Genomic DNA, 23430 nt, shown 5'->3' with positions numbered 1-23430 from the left:
AAAGCAGATAAACAGATTGCGGAACTCAACAAATTCTATCTGAAGACTATTAAGATCCTCCAAGGAGTTCCAGATAGGACTGCAACAGACGGAGTCCTTGCCCTGATAGGTGCGCTCCTGAAAATGGCCAGAATACACCAGCTACATGTACTGAGTGCAGTCAAGGATCCCCCGTCATACACCCGTTCAGTGATCATGCAGAAGTACATGGATGATAATCCTAGATCAATACAAACTACCTACCATTGGTGAGCCTATTGAGAAGCCTCCCTCAAAACAAGGATGGAAAGCACAGGTCAAGGGAAACATCAAGGAATACTGGACTGAAGAGGTGGTGCATGGGATAGGATCCAAACCATCATTAAAATACCTATCCCCAGCACAATATACGCTCCAGGTAAACCACATCCTGTCTGGACCTCCTACATGGGACTAACCAAACTGGTTAAAAGAGCAAAGTACAGGGTGAGAATCTTGTTGGGAGTCTACACACTTCAAGCTAACCTAGCAAAATACAACCAGAATGATGTGGACCCCACATGTAAGATGTGTGGCTTGGGCCAGAAGACAGAGCGCACTTTATTGCTAGATGTCCCCGTTTGAAGACATTCAGTAAGGAGTACATGGACAAGATCCTGACCTCACTTACGGATACCGAGGCGAGCTCCGCAATACAAGCAGCAATGCAGGATGAGAGCGTATACAATCAATTTATCCTGAATCCGCAAGACCCAGACATTCCTGCAACAAGGAAGCTGAAGGAGAACATCATGAGACATATTGAGAGAACTGTCACAAATCTGTGCTATATGCTGCATAGTAGGAGATGGAATATTCTCCTTGGACAGCCTTATTAAACTCCATGTATCCTAAAACACCCTCTAAGGCATGGGAGACTTAGAGGGACATGACAGAGAACTTTCTGACTGGTATACAGTCCTCCCATTTTTTATGCCAAGAAGGAGATGGAATAACCATTAACCAATTTTGGTTTTATGGGTGACTTCCAATTAAGGAGATGGAAAACCAAGATGGTTATAGGGATGACTTCCAAGAAGGTGATGGAAAACCAAGATGGTTATAGGGATGACTTCCAAGAAGGTGATGGAAAACCAAGATGGTAATAGGGATGATTTTCAAGAAGGTGATGGAAAACCAAGCTGGTTATAGGGATGACTTCCAAGAAGGTGATGGAAAACCAAGATGGTTATAGGGATGACTTCCAAGAAGGTGATGGAAAACCAAGATGGATATAGGGATGACTTCAAAGAAGGTGATGAAGAACCAAGATGGTTATAGGGATGACTCCCAAGAAGATGATGGAAAACTAAGAATAGATGGTTATACGGGTGACTTCAAAGAAGGTGATGGAAAACCAAGATGGTTATAGGGATGACTTCCAAGAAGGTGATGGAGAACCAAGATGATTATGGTCATTTTCACAGTAAAGGGTGTAACTTTTGATTTTTAGGGTCAAAATTTCAAACCACTTAAATATGTTTCTGTTTACTGTAATCATGCATAGAAGCAACTTAAATTCGAGTAAAATAGTGTTTCAAGGCTTAAACCTTTTGATTTCTGATAAAAAAAATTGACATTTCCATAACATTTTGGTTAAAATCTAAGAAAAATGTATTTTACATAAGCTCAGAAAATTATGACATGAAAGCTGGAATACATGTGAAATCCCATTCCAAAGTAAGTCAACAGATATAAGTTAAATTTTATACCATGTTTTGCTATGTTTGTAATTGCAATTTTGAAAATTTTTAACATCAAGGGTCATTTGCAATGGAAATTTCCCAACCTTAAACATATTTTTTAAGTTTTAATTGGGTTCCTAAAATAATTTAAATGTCTAACTTCATGTACAAATACTACTTGATGAAAGGAACCTCCCAGCCAAGTTTCACAGAAATTGGAGTTATTTTTAGAATTGGCAATTCAAGCGATTTGTGTTTGGAGGCTTCAGTTAACAACACAGGTGATCATAAAAGTAAAATATTTGGCTAACTACTACAAGTTGACATGAAAAAATAGGTAAAAAATATCACAATTACCAATTTTCATGCTTTGCTTCTAAGTATTGAAGTTCAGTTGTGACAAAAATTAAATTATCACAGCAAGTCATTTTTTTTTTTTCGGAGGCTTCATGTTAACAATGGTTAAACATTGCAGAAGTAGTTTTTTTGAAAACAACACTGTTGGGATCATCTAAGCTGTTATTTTCTTGTGTGTATTGAATCAATGATTCTATGCGGCAGATATTGTAGATTTATAACATGGTAATTTTTTCACCCATTTGTTAAGTATGGTGTTATTTGCATGTTAAGCCTCCGAATCAGGCTTTCTTGGATATCAGTATATTTTTCAAGCATTAACCATAATATCAATTTTTTATTAAATTTATGACATTCTGCACATATCATGCAACAATTACAATGCAGATATCAATATGGAACATACCAATTTAGATATGCATAGATGATAATTAAGCTTACTGTTGTTTGGAGGCTTCATTTGTTTCGGAGGCTTCAATTGTTAACGGAAAGTTTGTATTGGGTCCCATTTTCAAACGGGCGATATATATCTCCATGATTTAAAAACAAGTGACTTGAGGATCTACTTTGCTACATTTTGATATGGGTTGTTTTACAATCAGGGTACACAGATTGTCTCACTGGGGGTGAAAAATGAAGTGTCTAGTTTTTCCTCAATTTATTTGTTTTTGTGTTGTAGATGGGTCAAATAGGAAATCTGTAAAATGTTTAGGCGTCAAGTGTTCAGAGTTTCAAGTTATGCCAGAAACATGTTTTTGATACACATGTTTCTGTATACCCCATTTTTCGGAGAGGACACATTTTGATTTGGAAACCTGACGTCCAACTTTCAAACATGTGATACATGGAAACTAAGTGTAAGTGGACTAAGTGTTTATTATGAGTTTGTAGGATATATATAAGTGTTTTTCAAGAAAATATAATTTTAGTCTTGGGTCAATTTTAACTATGGATTACGAGCTTGTATTCGGAGAGGACATTTTTTGACGGAATTTTCAACATAAATTTGAAGAAATGGTACAATTAATGAAACAGTCGCAATCTTACGTGGTTCTCAATTTTGAACAATCATGTTTCAAACATTACTTCTGAACTGTCAAAATGTTTTTAGGTATTGCTGGCAGTGATATATCATTTGCAAAGTTCACAAAGGTCAAATGAGACGGCTATTTTGTCCCAAAATCATACAGAAATGTATATTTTCATCATTTGCTAAGCATTTCAAACAGTTTCTTTGTGGCTGTAGGTGGAACTAATAGGGGCCAATAATTAGGCATGGCAACTTTTAATCATAAGTTAATCTAATATTTGAAACAGGGCACAATATGGTGCTCAGCCTAAATGTACCCTGATTGTAAAACAACCCATAAATAGATTGGATGAGCTCTTTTATTTATATTTGCCCAAGCTTGCTGAACAGTTTGTTTCGGAGGCTTCAAAAAAGTTAACGGAAAAATGGCTCTTTGAAGTCAAGATTTTATAAAAATTTTAAAAGCTTGCAAATCAACTAATTTTTGTTACCCATTTCAAGTTAAGATATCAACTGTTATGAATCAAGAAGAAGTGAAGAAATAACCAAGAATTATGAACCAAAGCTATACCCACAAAGTTTGTTAACAATTGTTAACGGAAAATGAAACCTCGAAACGACAAATATCAAGTCCGGTTCTCAAAAATACAGGGCTGTTCACAATTAAATCTAATGTGGCAGTGTTTACTGAACATATGACCGTACTTTCAGGATAAGAAAAATTATCCATGAACTAACTGAAGAAAACACAGGGTTTTACAAAAATGTTACTGTTTTTTACAGTTTTTCAAAATGGCAATATTAGGTACATTTAAGCCTGCTAAAACTGAATGCAGTAACTCACGACGATGATTATGCTACCCATGGTAGCTGCTAACTAGATGACTTATGTGGCCAAAAATCATGGAATTCTGTGGCTTTATTAGAAAACTACGGATCAAAATGTTAAAAATCCAAAGTTACACCCTTTACCGTGAAAATGACCATATAGGGATGATTTCCAAGAAGGTGATGGAAAACCAAGATGGTTATAGGAATGACTTCAAAGAAGGTGATGAAGAACCAAGATGGTTATATAGGGATGACTCCCAAGAAGGTGATGGAAAACTAAGATGGTTATACGGGTGACTTCAAAGAAGGTGATGGAAAACCAAGATGGTTATAGTTATAGGGATGACTTCCAAGAAGGTGATGGAAAACCAAGATGATTATAGGGATAACTTCCAAGAAGGTGATGGAAAACCAAGATGGTTAATAGGAATGACTTTTTGAATATGTTTTTTGAGAAACTGTATAATAGGTACGGTACTTAATTAAGTAAACAGGTGTAAAAGTATACCTGATAGGAGGAAAAGAATGAACAGATGATTCCTCTGCTGTACATAATAAGTACAATGTAGATAGATGAGTAGACATACAAGTATTGAAGTAGATTGTACAATGTAGGTAGAGAAAGAGGTGAGGGAGGCAAATACGTCAGTAGGCCTATCTGAAAAGGAGAAAACAGCAATTTTGCCGTGCAATGACAGAGTCGCGCAAATACGTATCGCAAATACGCCAGTATGTGAAACAGCAAATTCTTCAAATTGCAGATACGATATACTGGGCTTGCGCAGTATATAGGTGATCGCCAGCAAATACGTCGTTATGTGATGCAGACATTTCAAGGTTTTGTAAATACGACATATTTAAATTAATTAATATTTTACTAATTAAGCCACTTTGAGGCATGGATTTTGGTGAATCTGGAGTAGAACATAACAAACTAATATACCAATTTTCTCAAAAACGTTAAAAATATCGAATACGTCAGTATGTGATACGGCCGACGAGATAATGTGAGGAGTAACAAATGGTATGGGGTGAGAGAGGAACTGAGGAATGCAGATATTGGTGAGTGAGGGTACAAACCAGCTGCCTGATGGCCAGACGGACAATGGATAGATGCTGGGAATTGTGCAGTTACAACGTGTACATGTAAGGAGTAAGTAAGGTCAAGTGTACCAAAATTACTTTGCATGCTTGTGTTCCCTAATATAATTAACCCTATACGTCGAACAACTGAATACATGCACAACGTGTGGACCAATATATTTTTGTAAACATTTTAGGCCTATAACAAAATGTATATTTTCATACAATTGTACAACTATCGTCTATCGTTTCTACCCTATCTTTGATGCTGAAAACTAACAATATTCACGCAGGGGCAGGCCGAAAACCTTACCACGATCGTAAAATACAGCCCATGCATGTCATAAATAATTCATTATTGCATTGTGTAAATGTCACTGATTGTGTCCATGTATTGTTATTGCACCTGCGAAAGCAGAAGTCATGCTGAATTTATACTCGATCGCTAGATTATGTGAATTCGCCTCTTAAAAAACCAAAACCTCTACGACCAGGTTGTTAAGCATCGAGCACGCTGACTGGCTTAGCAAAGTAGTTTTGTAAACCAATCAGGTTAGACATACTTTACTGGCGGGTCACATTAATTCATACCGTAAAAGGCCGTCGCGTTCATTGATTGGCTTACAATTGCGATGAATGGTGTTTGCAACCAATCACAAAACGGGTTATAAATAAATAAGGCGCCCATCGGAAATTTTGTACACGTCCATGATGACGTCATGCCACAAGGTAGCCGGAGGCTTCGCTTTTCTGCGAAAGCGAGCGAGTGGTATAAAGTCAGTTTCACACCTGTGATTTATGGAGCATATCATAAAATCTGTGAGCACATGAATCCACAGCGCATTCAGCTGCATTTGACAGATAAAAATGACATTTGCAATGCTGAGCAACTTAACGGGATTCCATGAAATTGAAGATTATGCAAGTTATACTACAGGATCGGTAATAATTAACAGCTGGTCTGCTGTATTTGAAGTGCATATTGAAGTTTGTAAGTTTGTGACTTCGTATGTTGTGTGCAATAGATATTACAAGAAGCTTAAATTGGCACGCTTTCCTGCAATGGGCTATTCCAGATGTATTCCGCACCCCCCCTATGGAAGACATTAAAAAAAATACAATTCCAGCTGGAATTGAGATGTGTCTAGAATTCCAGCAGTCATTTTAGTAAAGATTCCGGCTGGAGGGTATGGAAGACATTGAGATTAGGTGAAATTCGGCTGCTAAAATAAAACGAAAAAACAAGAGTGGGGATTGTGAAAGGCCATGATGTGTCTATGGAAGACATTCACATTTCTTAATATTCCGGCTGGAAAATGGTCAAAAATGCTCCAATTCCAGCAGAATCTTCACTTATGATCAACATCTCGATTAACCTATGAAACAGGGACAGACTTAGGTTTCAGTTTTCTACTGGCCCTCCGGGCCAGTGAAATGGCAAATCTAGTGGCCCTGCAATAAATTTACTGGCCCAGCTTTTTCAATATGTTCTACATTGTACTGCAAAAAACAAAACAAAAAAAAACTTTTTTGTCTGTGCTTTTGGGGGAAAATCTATATCAATTTTTAATCATTTGTCATCATATACAATGTGTATCATATCGCAAATATCAAAAAATCAAAATTATTTGATATTCCTCGTTTTCAAAATGCAATTCGATATGTCTGATGTGCTCTCAGGTCCCACAAAAATATGTGGAAACATCACTATCCGATCCCTTAAGGTCAAGCAAACCTTAACATTTTAATTTGTTTTGTACTGAATTACTCAATGTAGAGAGTGTAGTCACTAACACAAGTTCAGTCAGTAGTTCCAAAAGTTTCAAACTAGGCGGTATTTGCGGTATCGCTATCATCATCAGATTTAATTATGTAGTGCATGGAAGAGCTAAGTAGTACATAGGCCTGCTATCATTGTAAAAAGCCGCTGTATATTTCCAAGTTGCTAGCAACGCAAGAATAAGAATATAAATATTATACAAAAAAAATCATTGAATAAAGATATAAATTTCACTGCAAGTGACAGGCAGAGCAGAAAACTGTGTAAATATGACCATCACTGATATCTTGTCTCGTAAGTGTTATATCAGGCTCAAAACTCTAGTGGCCCAACGGCCAGCATTGTTGGAAGTTTACTGGCCCGACGCAAAATCCACTGGCCCGGGCCACCGGGCCACTGCTTAAATCCGTCCCTGCTATGAAAGACATTTACATGAATTCTGGCTGGAAACAAAAAAATGTTCTAATTCCAGCTGGAACCCTATGGAAGACATTTACATTTACGTGAATTCGCTGGCCATATTACCACAATTCCGCAGTGTCTTCCATGGGTTTTTCCTGACATGTGAATTCCGGCTGTCAATTTAGCCCCGAATTCCGGAAGTGTCTTCCATAGGGGGGGTGCGAATACATCTGGAATAGCCTAAACTTTCATCCTTTTCACATAACAATTCCAGTTTACTTATTTGCTGGGAGAAAGCACTTTTTTGTTATATCGCTTGGGAAAAATCATTGTTTTTGCCTAAAATGGGCCCAAAATGGCCGAAAAATGGCAAAATTTGACCAAAATTAGCACAAAAATCACTTTTTACCACCTTAAAATTTGAATTTTCATACAAAATTTCACAGATGTGTTGAAAATGATAACATACATAATATTCAACAAAAATTAGATTAAATTACAGTGAAAACAAAAAATTGACAGGGGGGCACAAAAATTATCAAGTCCCCCATGCACTCCTATGGTAAATATAGGTAACCCAGGCAAACCTTAGTTAACACATTTGCTGGTCAGCCAAATTCGCCGACAATGTCAATGCATTTTTACATAGAAATTTAAAACTTGTGCCCGAAGAAAGAAACCTACATAAATATGTTTTCTATACTTCACTTGACCCAAATATATAATTTTTATGGTGATAAGTCACCCGACATGGAATTTCAGAGGATTTTGATAGCAGTTCCATTAAAAAAAGCTGCTATCGCCATGAGACTAAGATCTAGAAACACCCCGAAATGCCGTTTTGGGGAATTTTGCTAGATGAATCTTTTTGATGAAAGTCAGGCTTTGACAAGATGTAACTTTGCTACGGAAAGTGCTATGAAAAAAAGGTTTTCAGTTTTGGCTTTGTTTACTCAAGGGCTTTAATTTGATATATAAAATGATGCAGTTTGATGGCAAATTTGAATTCACCTAGGATACCTACCTAGTAAATATCAGAGAAAATGGCCCAATGTTCCGACAGTAATTTCATCATAACTTCACTTAGCAATACAGTAGAAGATTGGTTTTGGTGTCAAATTGTTTCTGAGAAGTTCTCTCTTCCAATAAACAACAATTCATGTTAATAGAATTAATTTGAAATTTTTATGCCTGTCCCTATGCGACATCAGTGTGTTCCTGCTGTATCATGATCATATAGCCGAACAGTCAACTTACGGCTTTGTATTCGTTCCCTTTGAACTTCTACTTTCAGGTAATATAATGCTGACTGCTATATGCTGGGCTGGACCTTTGGCTCTGTGCTGCTGTGCTGTCACTGCTGTGCCTCGACTTTCTTGTTTTTCCGTCACATGGGCGCAGCCATATTTAGGCTCTTTCAATATTTGTTTAAATGGTAATATAAGTTTATGCTTTTTAAAATCAGAGTAATATATAAGTAAAATAAAACAAATCCTATCATTTCGTAAGTTTTATTTACTCAATAAGTAGTTTAAATTATTTATTTCTTTTAAAAACAAAACAAAATTACAACGAATAAGAATATCCTCGAACGTATGACCCCTGCTGACCCCCTCTTACTTCTTGTTATTCGCCATTTTGTCATCTTGCAAGGAATAAATACCCACCGAGTTTTCTCCGTATTTATTAGGTATAATAACCATTTAGTCCATGCAAAAATGGCCGAATATGCAGGCCAAATTGTAGTTTTCAAGACAGAGGCAGAAGTAAATGAGGCTATTCGGGTTTATGAAGAAGAAACTGTCACACATTTTGTGACTTCAACAGTCATGAAATCCTTCTCGAATTCGGGTAAGAAACTTTTGTTTTCATAAAATTCATTTATAATATTCAACTCTTGGATCTCTATATTACTGCTTGCATCCTTTTCTATCAATGGCATTGTGTCAACCTTATGTATTAGGGTAAGTTAAAGATTTGGAAAGTTTACGAAAAGTTGTTAAACATTTTCATGGGCATGTCGTTTCTTGTTTACATGCAATTAATTATTATTTGTAAACAAACAGCACGTGCTTGATTTCTTCAGGTTTTGAGCACAGTGACAACCACTGGTTGGATAAAGTTTTTACCATGATATACTAGACACAGTCTAGTGTCCAAGTCTTAATGGTCTTTCCATGTGTTTTGTTGAAACTGGCTGGTTCTGAATATAAATTGCAATGATCTTACTCGTCACTCGATCTAGTTTCAAATTTCAATTTGCACATTTTAAAATATTATTCAGATTTCCTTTTACAAATTAAACCGTCGTGTACGTGCGCGACGTCAAGCGTGTGTATTGGACCATTGGGCAAAATAATACGCGCTGGACGGCTAGCAGTACGCTTAATTTGTAAAAGGAAATCTGAATAATAGGCCTACTTTACACAATCACACTGACAATCGATGCTAGAACTTAAAAGAGTATACTTGTAAGTTGTATGTTGCTATCTTTTTTCGGTCGGTCAGTGTTGACATTTTTTGCAATGTACGTTATTTATACTGTTATTAAAGTTGAAATTCGGATGAAAGTAATTTTGATGAGTATATTTTGAATAAAGATTGTACACATTACATATGTACAATTACCGAATAGGGTGCAACTTGCTGCTAGACTTGAGTCCAGTCCTCGTTTAGGGTTAGGGTTGGGGTAGGGCAGTCTTCAAATAAGACTAGTAGAGTTGCACCCTATTCGGTAATCGCTCCAAAGATTGCCTATTTTGAACAATCCAAAATTTTGTTGAACTTTAAGGGTATTGGTACATGAGATCAGGTATAGCATAACATATAATCTATAAAATAAAAGTGTCCAACTCGTCAAGGTCTTGACCATCTAGAAGAACACTGTGATATATGTAAGGGCAAGGTTACCTGCCCAAATTCTAGTATAAACATTAAGTAATTGTTGATATTTAGTTCCAAGACCAGGCCAACGATTTTATTGAACTTAATGCAATTTTAGCAACAGTTTTGATGTGATCACTCGGTGTGATCAGCTGTGTTTATTTCTGAACTTCTATTGCTTAACAGGGTGTCATGCTTCAGCAAATCCGATTAGCAGGCCTTGAATTACCGTATTCATTTCAATAAGCGCCCAGGGCGCTAAGCAAAGTCATTTTGGGTGGGCGCTTATTTTATTACCTTTAATTTTTTCATGAGCTGGGCGTTTATTAGAGATGAATATTTACATAATGTTATAAAAGGGTCCTGAGACGTTCTAATAGCTTTTCTGATGCAGAAAATGTATTGCAAGTTATACGCAGGACTTGTGTAGTCCTGCAGCTATTTCCCTGTATCGACATCTATCTGTCACTTCAACATTAATGGTACCCTTTAGCAAATTGAAAATACCCTGGGTGGGCGCTTATTGGGGCATGGGCGGCGGCGCTTATTGGAATGAATACGGTATATAATTTTTTAGGGCACCCAGTTTCAAGGCCACTGGGCAAAGAAAAAGAAGGGCACAAAGTGATGAACTTTAACTATAGGGCCTGGGCTGCTTAGTGATTGAAAAAATTAAAGGCACTAGTGATACCATCAATTTGAGCAATTTAAAAACAATTTGTAGTTACAAAAACAAATTGTAGCAAGATCTTCATTTTTATCTTTGCCTTTGATAAAGATCCTGCTAGGATCGAAAGCTCAGGACCCTATAAACTTAATAGAAATTTTACTTAAGGTAGCTGTGTACTCTCAGATACGCATGTAGTAAAAGTGCCATAACTTTGTAATTATTCACGCAAGACATGTAAAAGTACATACATTTTTATAAAGGCAAGACATCAATGAATCTAAATATAAGTATAGTTTTGGTGTAAAAACAACAATTATGAAGAAAATCACAAAAAAGTGAATTTTTGGCAATTTTTGTTCGGTACATCATAACAAAAAACACTCTTTCCAAAAAATTTTGTTTTGCTTTTTTCTCTTGAGGCACCATTCCAAAAACGTTTTTTTTAGTTTTTTGATATTGGCCTTATTTTTGGAGATATTGACCATATAAGGCATCAAAATGAACTTTTTAAAATTCACAACCACCTATTTGCACAAAATGATGCCTAAAATTGGAAATAGACCAAAATATAAAAAAAATGAGAAAACCGTTTCTTAAGTCAATCATGCTTTTTATGATGAGCATAATTGCTTACCTATAGATGCTGTATTTATTGAGTTATTGTGTACCTACCATCATTTTACCGAGAAAATGAACATTGAAATAAAGGCCGTTGAAGTTTAAAGTGGTCACATTTTGCACTTATCGAAGCTTACAGGAGAATGCGGCAGTTCTCGTTTTTCTACCTTACATTACGTAAACATCGGGTAAATCCACAGCCCCTTGAGAAGTTTGGGCGAAATCTATTCATATCTTGATGTTTAAATCGGGAGAAAGAACTTGGAAAAAAAAATCACATTTTATCTGCTAAAACGGAGCCATTTGACCGCCAGGTTTTTGTGAAATCAGTGCTTCCATAAGATGCGCCACGCATGCAGATAAGCGTCGCGTATCGTAAGCGTATCTGTGCGTTACCATATTATGCGATACGTGAGCGATGCGTTGTTGCTGCGCGTGTACCCTGCTGGTACAACAAAGATTTTCTTTCCTTTTAAATTTCAAACACGAGTGGAATAGTGAAATAAAATCCTTAAAATATTGCAGTTGGAGTTTATAAATCTGGATTTTCATTCCTTGTATTTATAAAAAACATAACAAAGTACAAACATATAAAAAAAACTCAATTTCGGGAAAGAAACAATGTCTAGATAGAGTACACAGCCGCGTTAACAGGCTATTTTTGTGGATAAGCAGTTTACAACAGCTCACTTTTTAACAAAAAACAAATTGATTAAAATTTGTAGAATAGCTTAAAAGTGAAGGATATTAAAGGGTGATAAAATAAGTACGGTAGGCTTATTCAGTAGGGACGACTGACATGCCTTGTTGACATGTATACACTGATTTCTTTATTTTCAGAGATGAAGGTCAATCGTTTTCGATGGTATGTCAATGCCAGAAATGATGATGGTGTTTCAATTCCATATGACCGCATTCCGTTCTGTTTTGTCGGTAAAAAAGCTATGACTTGTCATATGGGGGAGGACAGAGGAAAAGCTACAAAGGCAAAATATCAAGCTCAGAAGGCCAAGGCAGAGGTGTGTACAGCATTTAAGCAACTAAAGTTTCATTGATGAAATGGTGTTGGATAATAAATTAAACTTACCATGTTTTAAAACTTTTGGTACCCGTACCAGATACAAGGATAGTATTAAAAGTATGCTTCAAATGCCAAATGTTTTTAAATTTTTAATGTGCAAAATTAAATTTCAGAATGTGTTGTTGATTTTCAGTCAACTGGAAAGTGACACAATCAACAAAATTGTGTAATTTTGTATATACATGTAAAGTAAGCACTATCACAAATGACACTCAAGTATACGGCAATGAATTTGACTTTCAGGCTGAAGGATTGAGAAAGTATCGAAAGAGAGCACCAGTACCCACCAAGAAGAGTACATGTACAGCCAAAATATCCATCAAAAAGATTGTCAAATTCCCAGAGTATCAAGTAAGTTCAGTTTTATTTCAAGTCAGAATTAATTTTAAGAATGATCATAAACAGGGCGCTGGAGTGGACCTGAATTGACCTGGGACCTGGAGGCAGATGAAATGGGGAGAGGGTATCAGGTTGGAAATAGAGACATTTTTTACAGGGAAATCAGACGATGGTGGACTACATTATTCACTGTGGCAACAGCCAATATCGTAAACAAAACAGACAATATGGCGGCAACACTGCCTGGACATTGGGCGCCCGTGCTGAGTTGTGTTTTTAGCTCTATTGGCCCGTCACAGAAAAAAATGCACAAAATATATTTCTCAGTGAATGTATAAATTTTCACATAAAAATAAATATTTTTGGATTCAAAATAAATGTGAAGAAAAAAAAAATTATAGCCGGGAGTGAGCGGGACTCGATCTCGGGACCCTATGCACCGCAGGCGAGACCCGTTACCATTAGACCAAGCGAACCGTGATACACAATGGGGAAATTTTAGGTATATCATAAACATACCGTATGTTATTCATACAAAACATTCAAAAAAGCGGTACTTACAATGAGGTTCACTGGCGAACCTCAACGGATTTAGACTGATAAAATAGTGCTTAATAACATACGTACAGTTTTGGAATAATTTGAGACATTTTTGTGTTTACGTGTAAAACCAATGACAACGTCAAAATTCAGCCAATCTTGGCCGGCCCCCCCTGAGGGAAATGATACAATGTATGTTTACATCACCTAGAGCAATGTGCTTAAGTTTTGCTGTTGTGCTCATGTGCTGTCTGTCCAAGGCTCCCTGATGCCCAGAGCCAGGGGTATTATTATCTCCTTTGTTGGCAGACCTGACTCATTCCTGCAAGTTCTTGGAAATTGTAATCCGCATGAATGGCAGATCTAAAAATAAATTGGTAGCGATATATGTTACTATTTTCAACGGTTTAAAAACGCTTCGTTCTTATAGTGTACCTAGTACGATTGTCATTCAAACATTGTGCACACCCTGAATCACTTATCACTTGGTAATATATTCAATGTTGAAACTGCTTCCTCCTAATGTTATATCCACATGAAATGCAAAGACATCACATTTGAAGCGATCATATTTCTAACAAATTTATTCAGAAGTGATGAAATGAAAACCAATAATGTTATATTAATAGTTGCTTTTTAAAAAGTAAAATTGGTTTATTTTCATTGATCCTACTTTAGCTCGAGGAAGGCAAAGAACAGAACTATGACCAAAGACAAAACAATAAGAGACTGCTAGCAGCACTCAACCATGACAGCGAGGAAGTGATGAAACAAATCCAGTACTATGTAAAGTTTCCTTGTATACAAGATCATAAAGATCACCCCATGGGAGAGGTAATTATAAGTACGGTACTAGCATCTTGTTATAAACTTTACGTGTTATAAACAAATCAGTCGAGTTGCATGACTAATAAGTCGACTATATCTTGGAACAAGTTCATCTGGAATGTAAATTAATGCTGAGTTTTTCATTCTTTTTGTGCAATTCCAAGATAAAATGATGATGTTTACTCACATTTTAGTGACACCATTACATTCTAGTGGTTTCATCAGACTGGCAACCCATTATAAACTGAGCAATTCCTTTTACGGAAGCTCCCTCATCCATGTTCAGTGTGTTTTTACAGATCCAAATGGCTTCTTTGAACCACCTGGGGTCTTATATAACTCTTATCAATTTAAAATCATCAATGAAATTTGAATCAATGCCATACATGCATGATGCTAGTGGTAAATCATCAGCTGACACCGAATATGTAGCCCCTACATATCATTCCATCAATTAGGAGGACTCAAGCGCCATTGATAGAAAAGCTGATAAGACCACCACGTGGCTCAAAGAAGCCATTTGGATCTGCAGAACGGGAAAGGATACTCTTAAGCACTGATGATGGAGCCTGTAAGCAATATCATATCTTTGACCAACTCATCACCAGGGTTGTACAATATAGCTATTGCAGGCGGTGGTGGGCGGCAGAGCCCACCACTCGGTTTTGGAGCCCACCAGGCAGCTACAATTTTAGCACTGGGGCCTAGCAGTGGAGCCCACCACTGAGAGACCAAAATTGCACCATTTTATTGAATTAATCAAGAATTTTGTCAATTTTGACAACAAATTGCCAAATATGCAAGATTTAAATAAAATGCCACCCAGCACTAAAAATATGCTAGCTACAACCCTGCTCATCACACCCTCATGGCAGTTCCTGTTGACTATCTTGGAATTGCAATTAAAGAATTAAAAATCTAAGTCGACTCTACAGTAAGCCAAATAATTAAGGTACCAGTTACGTTCACCCCCTGTATATCCTAAACAAAGGCAGATATGTCATAATTGGAACCAACTCAACCAACAGCCAATAGCTGCATCTTTTAGCTCGAATTTAAGACCTCATTCGTTGACATTGTTCAAGAAATAAAGACACGACGATCCAAAAACCCAAGGAAGATGCAAATTTAAAAGTTGCAGTTTGCCACATTGCATACCCTATTGATTTGTACACAACGCGTTCGCGAACAAGATAACTAGCGCTGTGCTTTCATTGATTAGCACGGAAAACTAGCGTCGTGCTTTCATTGATTAGAACACAAATGTGCAACTTTTTATTTTGTATCTTCATCAGGTTTTGGACTACCGTTTCTTTAATTCTCAACCAATTTCAACAAATAAGGTCTTAAATCAGAGCTAAAGAGTACAGGCATCGGCTGCTTGTTTTAATTTTGACACATTTGTCTTTATTTAGGATTGTGTCAAAATCTTTGTTACTTTCCTATTTACAGGAAGCAGCCAAGAAGGAACCAATAGACAAACGAGTCCATGATAAAATGCAGCAGCTTGCAGATGCCGGGGTGTCCTCTTACATTGCCTTACAAAAACTTGTCTTTGCTTACGTTGAGAAAGAACTGTTCAAAGACAAACCACTTCCACCTAGAACAAGACGAAGATACTTCCCAGTAGTGAAAGACATCCAGAATTTCTTGACTAAACATAAGAGTACTACTTGGGGACCAGATAAGGAAACGGTCTCAGTAGAAGGACAGATACCGTTGATGGATTGGGAAGATGATGGAGCAGACAATGCACAGGTGGTGAATGATAACCATCAAGAGCACATAGTCAGTGTGACTTTCCAACCACAACAGGTGGGTAAAGCCTATGCAAATTGTAAACCAGTTTTCTAAAGGCATACTTCATATAATTTTGCAGTGCTGCTGATCAACTGCTCATATCGTTATGAATTCGGCAGACGGCCGAATCCGGATTCGGCTTTTGGTAAATTCATTTTACGCAGGCATAACATTTGAATTAGAGAACAAGGGATCAATGATGTACATAATAGAGGGCAGCATATCAATTTTTTAACGGAGATCAGATGATAACAGCATAATACATTGTAAGTAATCAAAAGAGGGCGACATACAGGGTTAGCTAACGGTGCATCGCAGTGCGGTCAACGACGATAACCGTTAAAAATCGATATGCTACCCTCTATAGGTAAAGCATAGATCCCTTGTTCTCTAATTAAAAAATAATGCATGCGTAAAATGAATTTGGATTCGGCCGTCTGCCGAATTCATAACGATATGATCTATTTACTGATAGTATTATAATTAAGTCCTGTCTGGGCACCCAGTTGGTAATGTTAAAGGCCTGTGTATGTATTGCTTGTGGATGGAATGATGATTCAAATTGACCAGCAGTTGTTGGTATCAAACATCTAGGCACAATTTTCAGCTCCCTCTGTACAAGTATAGACTACAGAGACACCCAACACAAAGCCAAATTACATGTAAAGTCATCATTTGTAGCACCCTGAAACCATTTGATAGTGAGGCCATTTAATAGTGAGGCCATTGTGGGATGATCCTGTTAGACCTGTAAATGGCTGTTAAAAAAGCCTGTATATGTTTCCTATGCAACATGCAACCATTCTAAGAGAGAAAAGATGAAGTAAATAACTGTGTTTCTAAATACTGAATTTTCATATTTATACAAGTATATTATTTATAGCAGTCACGGTGTGTACACTGATATTATATTTTCATTGAATATAAATTTATATTTTTTCCATAGATGACAACAAATTCTAATTTATATGTAAGCATCATCCACATTGTAGAGCATCACATCATGTATGAATAGGTTATATAACCAGTACAGCTTTGCATAGAGGGATGACTAAAGGGCAGGATACCTTGGCATTGAAAGATAGCAAACAACTTTCGTGCAGTTTCTTTTCAATTGGAATTCCAATTAATGTACTGAAAAGATCAGCAATTAGTCATATGTGACCTACTACCACGAAATCAGCGTAAAGTCGCCGCGACTTTATACTCATTTTGTTGAGTTGGTAGTTTCAAGATATTTGGTCTAAGTTGATGTTCTTTGTTTGCCGCCACCTGTACAAGCCAGTAGTATTATCCTTCGTGAATGGCCAATTGTGCCCCCATTCACAAAGGACATACAGACATACTTAGTGGCTTTTAACAGGTGAGTGAACACCAACGCAGTAGCCAGATCATTTTGAGTGACTAACTCTTGCGATTTTCCACTGATTTTGTGGTAGCAGGTCACATATGGTCTCACATGATTGGGCATCCTTTATACTTTCAACAAAGAAGACCTCAGTTTTATACTTTCATTAGCGTACTTAATGTTAGAGGTACTAGTGATTCTTTTTTCTAATAATATTTTCAGCAGCCGGTATCAACAAGATCCGAGCACGAGAGCTTCCTAACCCTACTTAACACCACAACCGGAATGGCAGGAACCATGCAACAAGAAGTAGTAGCCACATCAACAATGCATGCACCACCTCAAACAATTGTCCCCACAACTCCTCAGATGATTCCAGTCACAACTCAGATGGCATCCACGTCCATGATACCAGATGGGTCACAAATCATGACAACCACTGAACCTACCACACAGATTGTGTTCACCTCACAAGAACTGGTGCCGACACCTCAAGAACTTGTACAGGTATCTCATGAACTAGATCAATCATCTCAGGAAATTATACCAGCTGATGCTACCATCGAGACCACAACGACACAGAATAAAACTCAACGCAAAGTGCAAAGAATAGGTCTTGTGTGCAAAATGAAAGCCTTAACACGAGAACTTCTTGATTATTCTTTACTAGTTAAAGATATGTCGTTACTGCAAGGTTATATTACTGATTTGGAGTCTATGGTAGCAAATGCTAATTCACATGCTACACTGGATCCATTAGGCGTACAAAAAGAGCTTGCACGGAATCGCAGGAAGCGATCAGGGGGACCAGTAGTTTTTGATTCATTAGGAAGTAAGAAAGTCAGATTATCAGACATTCTGTAGTTTTGTCCACTTTTTTTTACACTTTACACTTAAAATATAATTTTCCAGATGTTAATTTTAAATAATTACATGTATACAAGGTATAGGACTACAGAGGAACAGCATGTTCTTGTTCTATACATTATATGAACTTATACAAATATGAAAATTATGAAAATATAGTCGTACAAGTCTAGCATCTCCAATAACCGCTCAAAATTCAAGGGGGTTTTCCTCTAAATTTCCCCCATAAATATTTGTCAATTGCAAAAATTATACTCAAGGGCTACTTTTTGTAGAATCTGATCAAATAGCCATTGTAATCAAAAATGCATTTTGAGTCCTCTAATGAAGTAATGAAATATCGATTGCCAAACACTTATCATGGACATTTTGTGTGCCAAACATAAAACATATTAGAAACAAGAAACATCAAATAACATAGGAAACATCAAATAACAAAAAACATGAAATAACAGATCAGTAGGTATTTACAGTCGAGTAAAAAAAAGGGGGCATAATTTTATTGAGTAAATAAATACTGGTACCTGTTACAAAAATTGTACAAGTGAATACTGACTAACCCTGAGTGAAAAATTCTCTATTTTCCATATACTCATTTAGGTATATTGAGCCCTTGGTTATTCAGAAAAAGTTTCAGAACCTGACATCAAACATCAAAGTAGTTTATTATGTGCTTTATTGGTTGTGATGTGATTATGCTAAAATGCTGTGTGAATTTCTGTTTCTTTTTTAATAAAGAAATCAAGAAAAGGGATGTGTACATGTATGCACAAAATGCCCACGAAAAATGGTAAAATAATGATGTGCAAGATGAAATTAAGGCCGGCTGGGGTATGAACGTTTGGACAGTATTTATTGTGGGACATTAGAGCACATCAGACATATCGAATTGCATTCTGAATACGAAGAATGTCCTTCTGATATTAAATAATTTTGATTTTTTGAAATTCGCAATGTAATACACATTTTATGGCAAATGATTACAAATTGATATTTTTGATATTTAACAGTACTATTTAACTTTAATTTAACTTTATAAATCTGATAATTTATACTTAAAGTGTATGTAGGTGGGATGAAAAGTCGACGATCAATTGAAAATTTTGACCTTTCATATTGAAGATATGAATTTTTTTTCCCCAAACACCAAAAAAAATTAGTTCTTTTTTTTTAAAAAAAATCCATATTTTCAATATGAAAGGTCAAAATTTTCAATTGATCGTTGGCTTTTCCTCCCAGCTACATACACTTTAAGAATATATCATTGTAATATATCAAAAATGTGAAAAATATCAAATTTTAATAATTTGTCATAAAATTTGTATTATATCGTGAAAAATGAAAATTATTTGATATCAGAAAGACATTCTTCAGTATTCAGAATGCAATTCGATATGTCTGATGTGCTCTCATGTCCCACAAAAATACTGTTGAAACGCACAAAAGCAGCTCATTCACAGATCCCTTAATAAGACTTATTGTTTCCTGAAAATTCAAAATCTGATGATCCAACCTACTTTACAATCTAAAGTCTGCACAAAAAGTAACACAGCTGTTTATACGCCTATAGCTTCAGAACTAATAATTGTTTTCACAATATTTCAACATAGAGAGAAGGATGATTTATTTACGTGCATTTTGATACTCCATTTTGTCAAATTTCGTTCAATATTAACAACACAGTGGAGCTCTTAAAGAAAAATACCTGAATTTAAAAGTTGCAGTTTGCAGCAATCAATGGTTATTATGCAAGCACTGTACTGACTGTAGCACATTATTATCTTCGTGCTGACTTCAAATCAATAAAATAGCGAAACAATTATTAGTTCTGAAGCTACATGTATAGGCGTATTTATAACAGCTGCGTTACTTTTTGTGCATACATGACCATGTATATTATATTTGTGATTTAATTTAAACAAGATACGATATTGCATCTTGGTGTTTGGTACACAAGAAAAATTCATGTTTTTTTAGCTTTAAGCTAAAACTCATTTTGAAAGGAGGCTCAGGGAATCGGACTGGTTTTTTTCCCAGTCAGTGGTTAACATTCAGTAAGTCGTGTTGTACTGGATTTTGCTTTCCCTCGATATAGGGATGTCAACCTTAAGCACATTTTGCAAAGACTTAATGTGTAATTGATAGATTGGATTTTTGTCAAAATAATACCAAACTTAATTGGACAAAGGAACATATTTATAAATTAGAAAAAAAGTACTATTTTCGTTAAAAAGAAATATTATATGGTGACGCTTCTGTGTGCTCATGTTCTTGGAAAAACAAAAACGAGCAGAGTTTTGTGTAGTTGACCACACTGACTTTTCCAAATCTAGAAAGCGGTAGCATCGGATAACAATGATGACCGAACACATTAAACCAAATAAATCATTTCAATTTTATAATACATGAAAGGTAAAAATGGCTTATCCAGTAGGAATTACAAATCCTAGGTGATAGTATGGTTGAGAATAAAATATTTGACAAAGGTACATTTTAGTCATGTTTTATTGTTATTTTATTGCTTAGTGCCAGAAGTGGTAAGTGCAAATAGTTGCCCCTGGTGAACATTTGGCAGTATATTGCAGTATATTTTACTCATTTAACACATGGCAGCTATTCCATCTTACCCAGATGTGGGGGTGTGGGAATAGCATCAGCATTATGATATTAAAATAAATTGCAATCATGCAATATTTTTTTAAGTAAGGTTAATTTGGCACCCCCTAGTGGTAGCACCCCCCGTGCACATTGCCCCTTGCCCCCTAGTTCGCCACTGACTGAGCAGTCACAGAAGTGGGCAAGTGCAAATAGCTGCCATGTGAACATTTTGGCAATTTATACTGGTATTATATTATACAGGGATGCAAATTGTGCGGGAGCGGGGAGCACCGCTCCTAGGAAATGAGAGTCAAAATTGAGGAAATAATGCCATGGGAAGAAAAAAAGAAAAGAGAGGAAAAAAAAGAAGGAGAGAGAGAAAAGAAAGGGGAGAGGTAGGGGAAAAGAGGAAAGAAAAAGAAGAAGAGTGAGGTTCAAGATAATTGCGGAAGGCTGTGAGGCAGAGAAGCTATTGAATGGAATAGAGGAAATCTTTAAAGACATTGGTTGTGCAATTCACATTATTGTTCAAGAAATAAAAGCAAAAAAGAGGAAGGTGTTGGTGTTAGAATATGGAAATGGGATATGAGGAAATTTACAATTCATCCACCATGCATAGGAGGTATTCAATGTAATTTAACCAGAAGAAAAACCAAGTTGGATGAAGGCAGGTGGAAACAGGGCACATATCTGAGGAGATTTACAGAGAGGCGGCAATCATATCTGAGGAAATTTATAGAGAGGTAACAATGAGGATTTTATGGGAACAAAAGTCTCGAAGGAATTCAGTGTATCAATACTAATGCCACTGAGAAGAGGACAAACTGGAGAATATTGAGGAAATTTAATAAGAAGAACCATTTAGCACTGAACAAGTTGTGCTCCCTCTGTGACAAAAAATGAAAGGAATTAGGGGGTAAAGGAAAATAAAAGGGGAAAGGAGCCTCTGTCCCATCAAAATTGACCCCAAACTAGTGCAAAATACCCAATTTTACGCGTGCACATTGTCCTCATAAAGCCTTTTTTGGAAGCTCTAAAAATACACGCTGTGATAACATTATCATCTTTTGAAGTGTAGAATAAAGCTATTTTATGCATGTTATGATTGAGGAAATCTTGAGCCTAAAAATCTTGCTCCTGAGGAAGAAATCACAATTTGCACCCCTGCTGCTATATTGTACTCCTAACACTTGGCAGCTACACAAGGCAGCTATTTTACTTCCCACTTCTGACGTTGTATCCACTGAGCACATCATTGAAAGAATATGATGACAAGTTTTCCTGTTGATACTTTTGTATATTTCATGAAAGTTCATCTGTGTTGGTATAAATCATGGTTTTGATTTAAACTTATGATCCAAACACAAGGAATTAATTCCTACCTCGGAATTTTCAGATGGTACTCCATCTTTCTTCAGCGAGAGAGTGACTGTATCAGGTCGTGATCTTTTTGACCTTTGACCTGATAACAGACTCGTAGACTCCTGAGAGTTTGAACCGGCCCCGTCTTTGTTGAGAGATGGTTGGTTGGCTTTGATGTGAACCATCTCTCAACAAAGACGGGGGCCGGTTCAAATGATACTTTTCAAAGTTGTAGGGGGTTCCCTTTATAAATTTATGGACCTCGAAACATCGTCTTTCGCCCCCGGGTCTTTCGCGTTGTGACACATTTTTTACGCTGACCCCCCCCCCCTAAATTTCAACTTGATGCCACGGGAAAACGAAATGGAGTATGAAGCTCAAATTTTCAGGATTTTACTTTCTCATCAATATCTACCACCACACAGAAAAAGAAAAACAATTTAAGAGGTGCTGCGGTGCACATCCCCGGAGTTGACATGGATTGGCTCATATAACATATAGGCCTATTTGATGAACTTTTCAGAAATATGAGAAAAAGAGGGCGCAATGAGGTATCTGTCTGTTTTTTATTGTTGAACTTTTCAGAATTAGGAGAAAAAGAGGGCGCAATGAGGTATCTGTGTCTTGGGGGGGGCACCATGTAGTGTTGCTATATTCTGTTCTTGTCAGAAATATTAAAGAAGAGAATGTAAGTTGTGGACCTTTCAAGCTCTTTAATTAGCTTCAATTATTGTATAGATCGTAAATATTGTTCTTATTTCTCTACTGGTCCTCTTTGTGCCATTTTACAGTTACGCCCATAATAATTAGAAGTTCCCATGACGCTATACAGTCATACTGTGTCCTAATTCTTCCACCCTGCAGGGATATGGATAACCATAGCGAAGTGTAAACAAAATATACCTAAAGCTTCAACGAACCATGCGATATATGACTTATAATGATCAGCAATTAATTAGTGTCAACCAAAACCTTAATAATATGTGGCCATATCACAAAGCACACTTAATTGTGATGCGATCAAGCAAAATCAGTCGGAACTCGGGAATATTGATTTTGAGATATAGCCAAACAAAGGTAATATTTCCCTTTGTTTCCTGTTGTTTTGGAAACTCTTTAATTGCTCATATCTTTGGAACTGGTTGTTCAATTTCAATGGGGTTTTCTGCAAAATACAGCTTTGTTAATTCTTTTTAGTATCGTATAAGAAACTAAAAATTTAATATTCTCGAGTTCCGACTGATTTTGCTTGATCACGTCACTTGTAAGCATGGCGGGTAGGAAGGGAGCATGATCTAGCCGGGTTTGCA

General features: G+C 36.5%; 2 protein-coding genes across 3 annotated transcripts in view; one reads left to right on the top strand and one right to left on the bottom strand.

Annotated features, from left to right (window-relative positions):
• The window catches only part of LOC140149253 (RNA polymerase II-associated protein 1-like), a 52429-nt gene extending 43848 nt beyond the window's left edge, over nucleotides 1–8581 (bottom strand). Inside the window, exon 1 of the mRNA XM_072171495.1 lies at nucleotides 8444–8581. The gene's annotated coding sequence lies outside the window, so the exon portion shown is untranslated. The remainder of the gene's footprint in view (nucleotides 1–8443) is intronic.
• A 229-nt stretch (nucleotides 8582–8810) lies between these two features.
• Nucleotides 8811–18922, top strand: LOC140149239 (uncharacterized). Of its 2 annotated transcripts, none has more exons than XM_072171482.1 (6): nucleotides 8811–9037; nucleotides 12198–12376; nucleotides 12682–12789; nucleotides 13996–14151; nucleotides 15598–15960; nucleotides 17519–18922. In XM_072171482.1, exons 1-6 carry the CDS (start codon nucleotides 8905–8907, stop codon nucleotides 18155–18157), a joined length of 1578 nt encoding a protein of 525 aa, XP_072027583.1. In that variant the 5' UTR covers nucleotides 8811–8904; the 3' UTR covers nucleotides 18158–18922. The 2 variants fall into 2 exon arrangements, with proteins under 2 accessions (XP_072027583.1, XP_072027575.1); XM_072171474.1 differs by having other exon boundaries at nucleotides 17516–18922.
• The last annotated feature ends 4508 nt before the right edge of the window (nucleotides 18923–23430 follow it).

Source organism: Amphiura filiformis, chromosome 1, assembly GCF_039555335.1.
Source record: "Amphiura filiformis chromosome 1, Afil_fr2py, whole genome shotgun sequence".
NCBI classification, from domain to species: domain Eukaryota; kingdom Metazoa; phylum Echinodermata; class Ophiuroidea; order Amphilepidida; family Amphiuridae; genus Amphiura; species Amphiura filiformis.
This window is presented reverse-complemented; position numbering and strand designations above follow the sequence as displayed.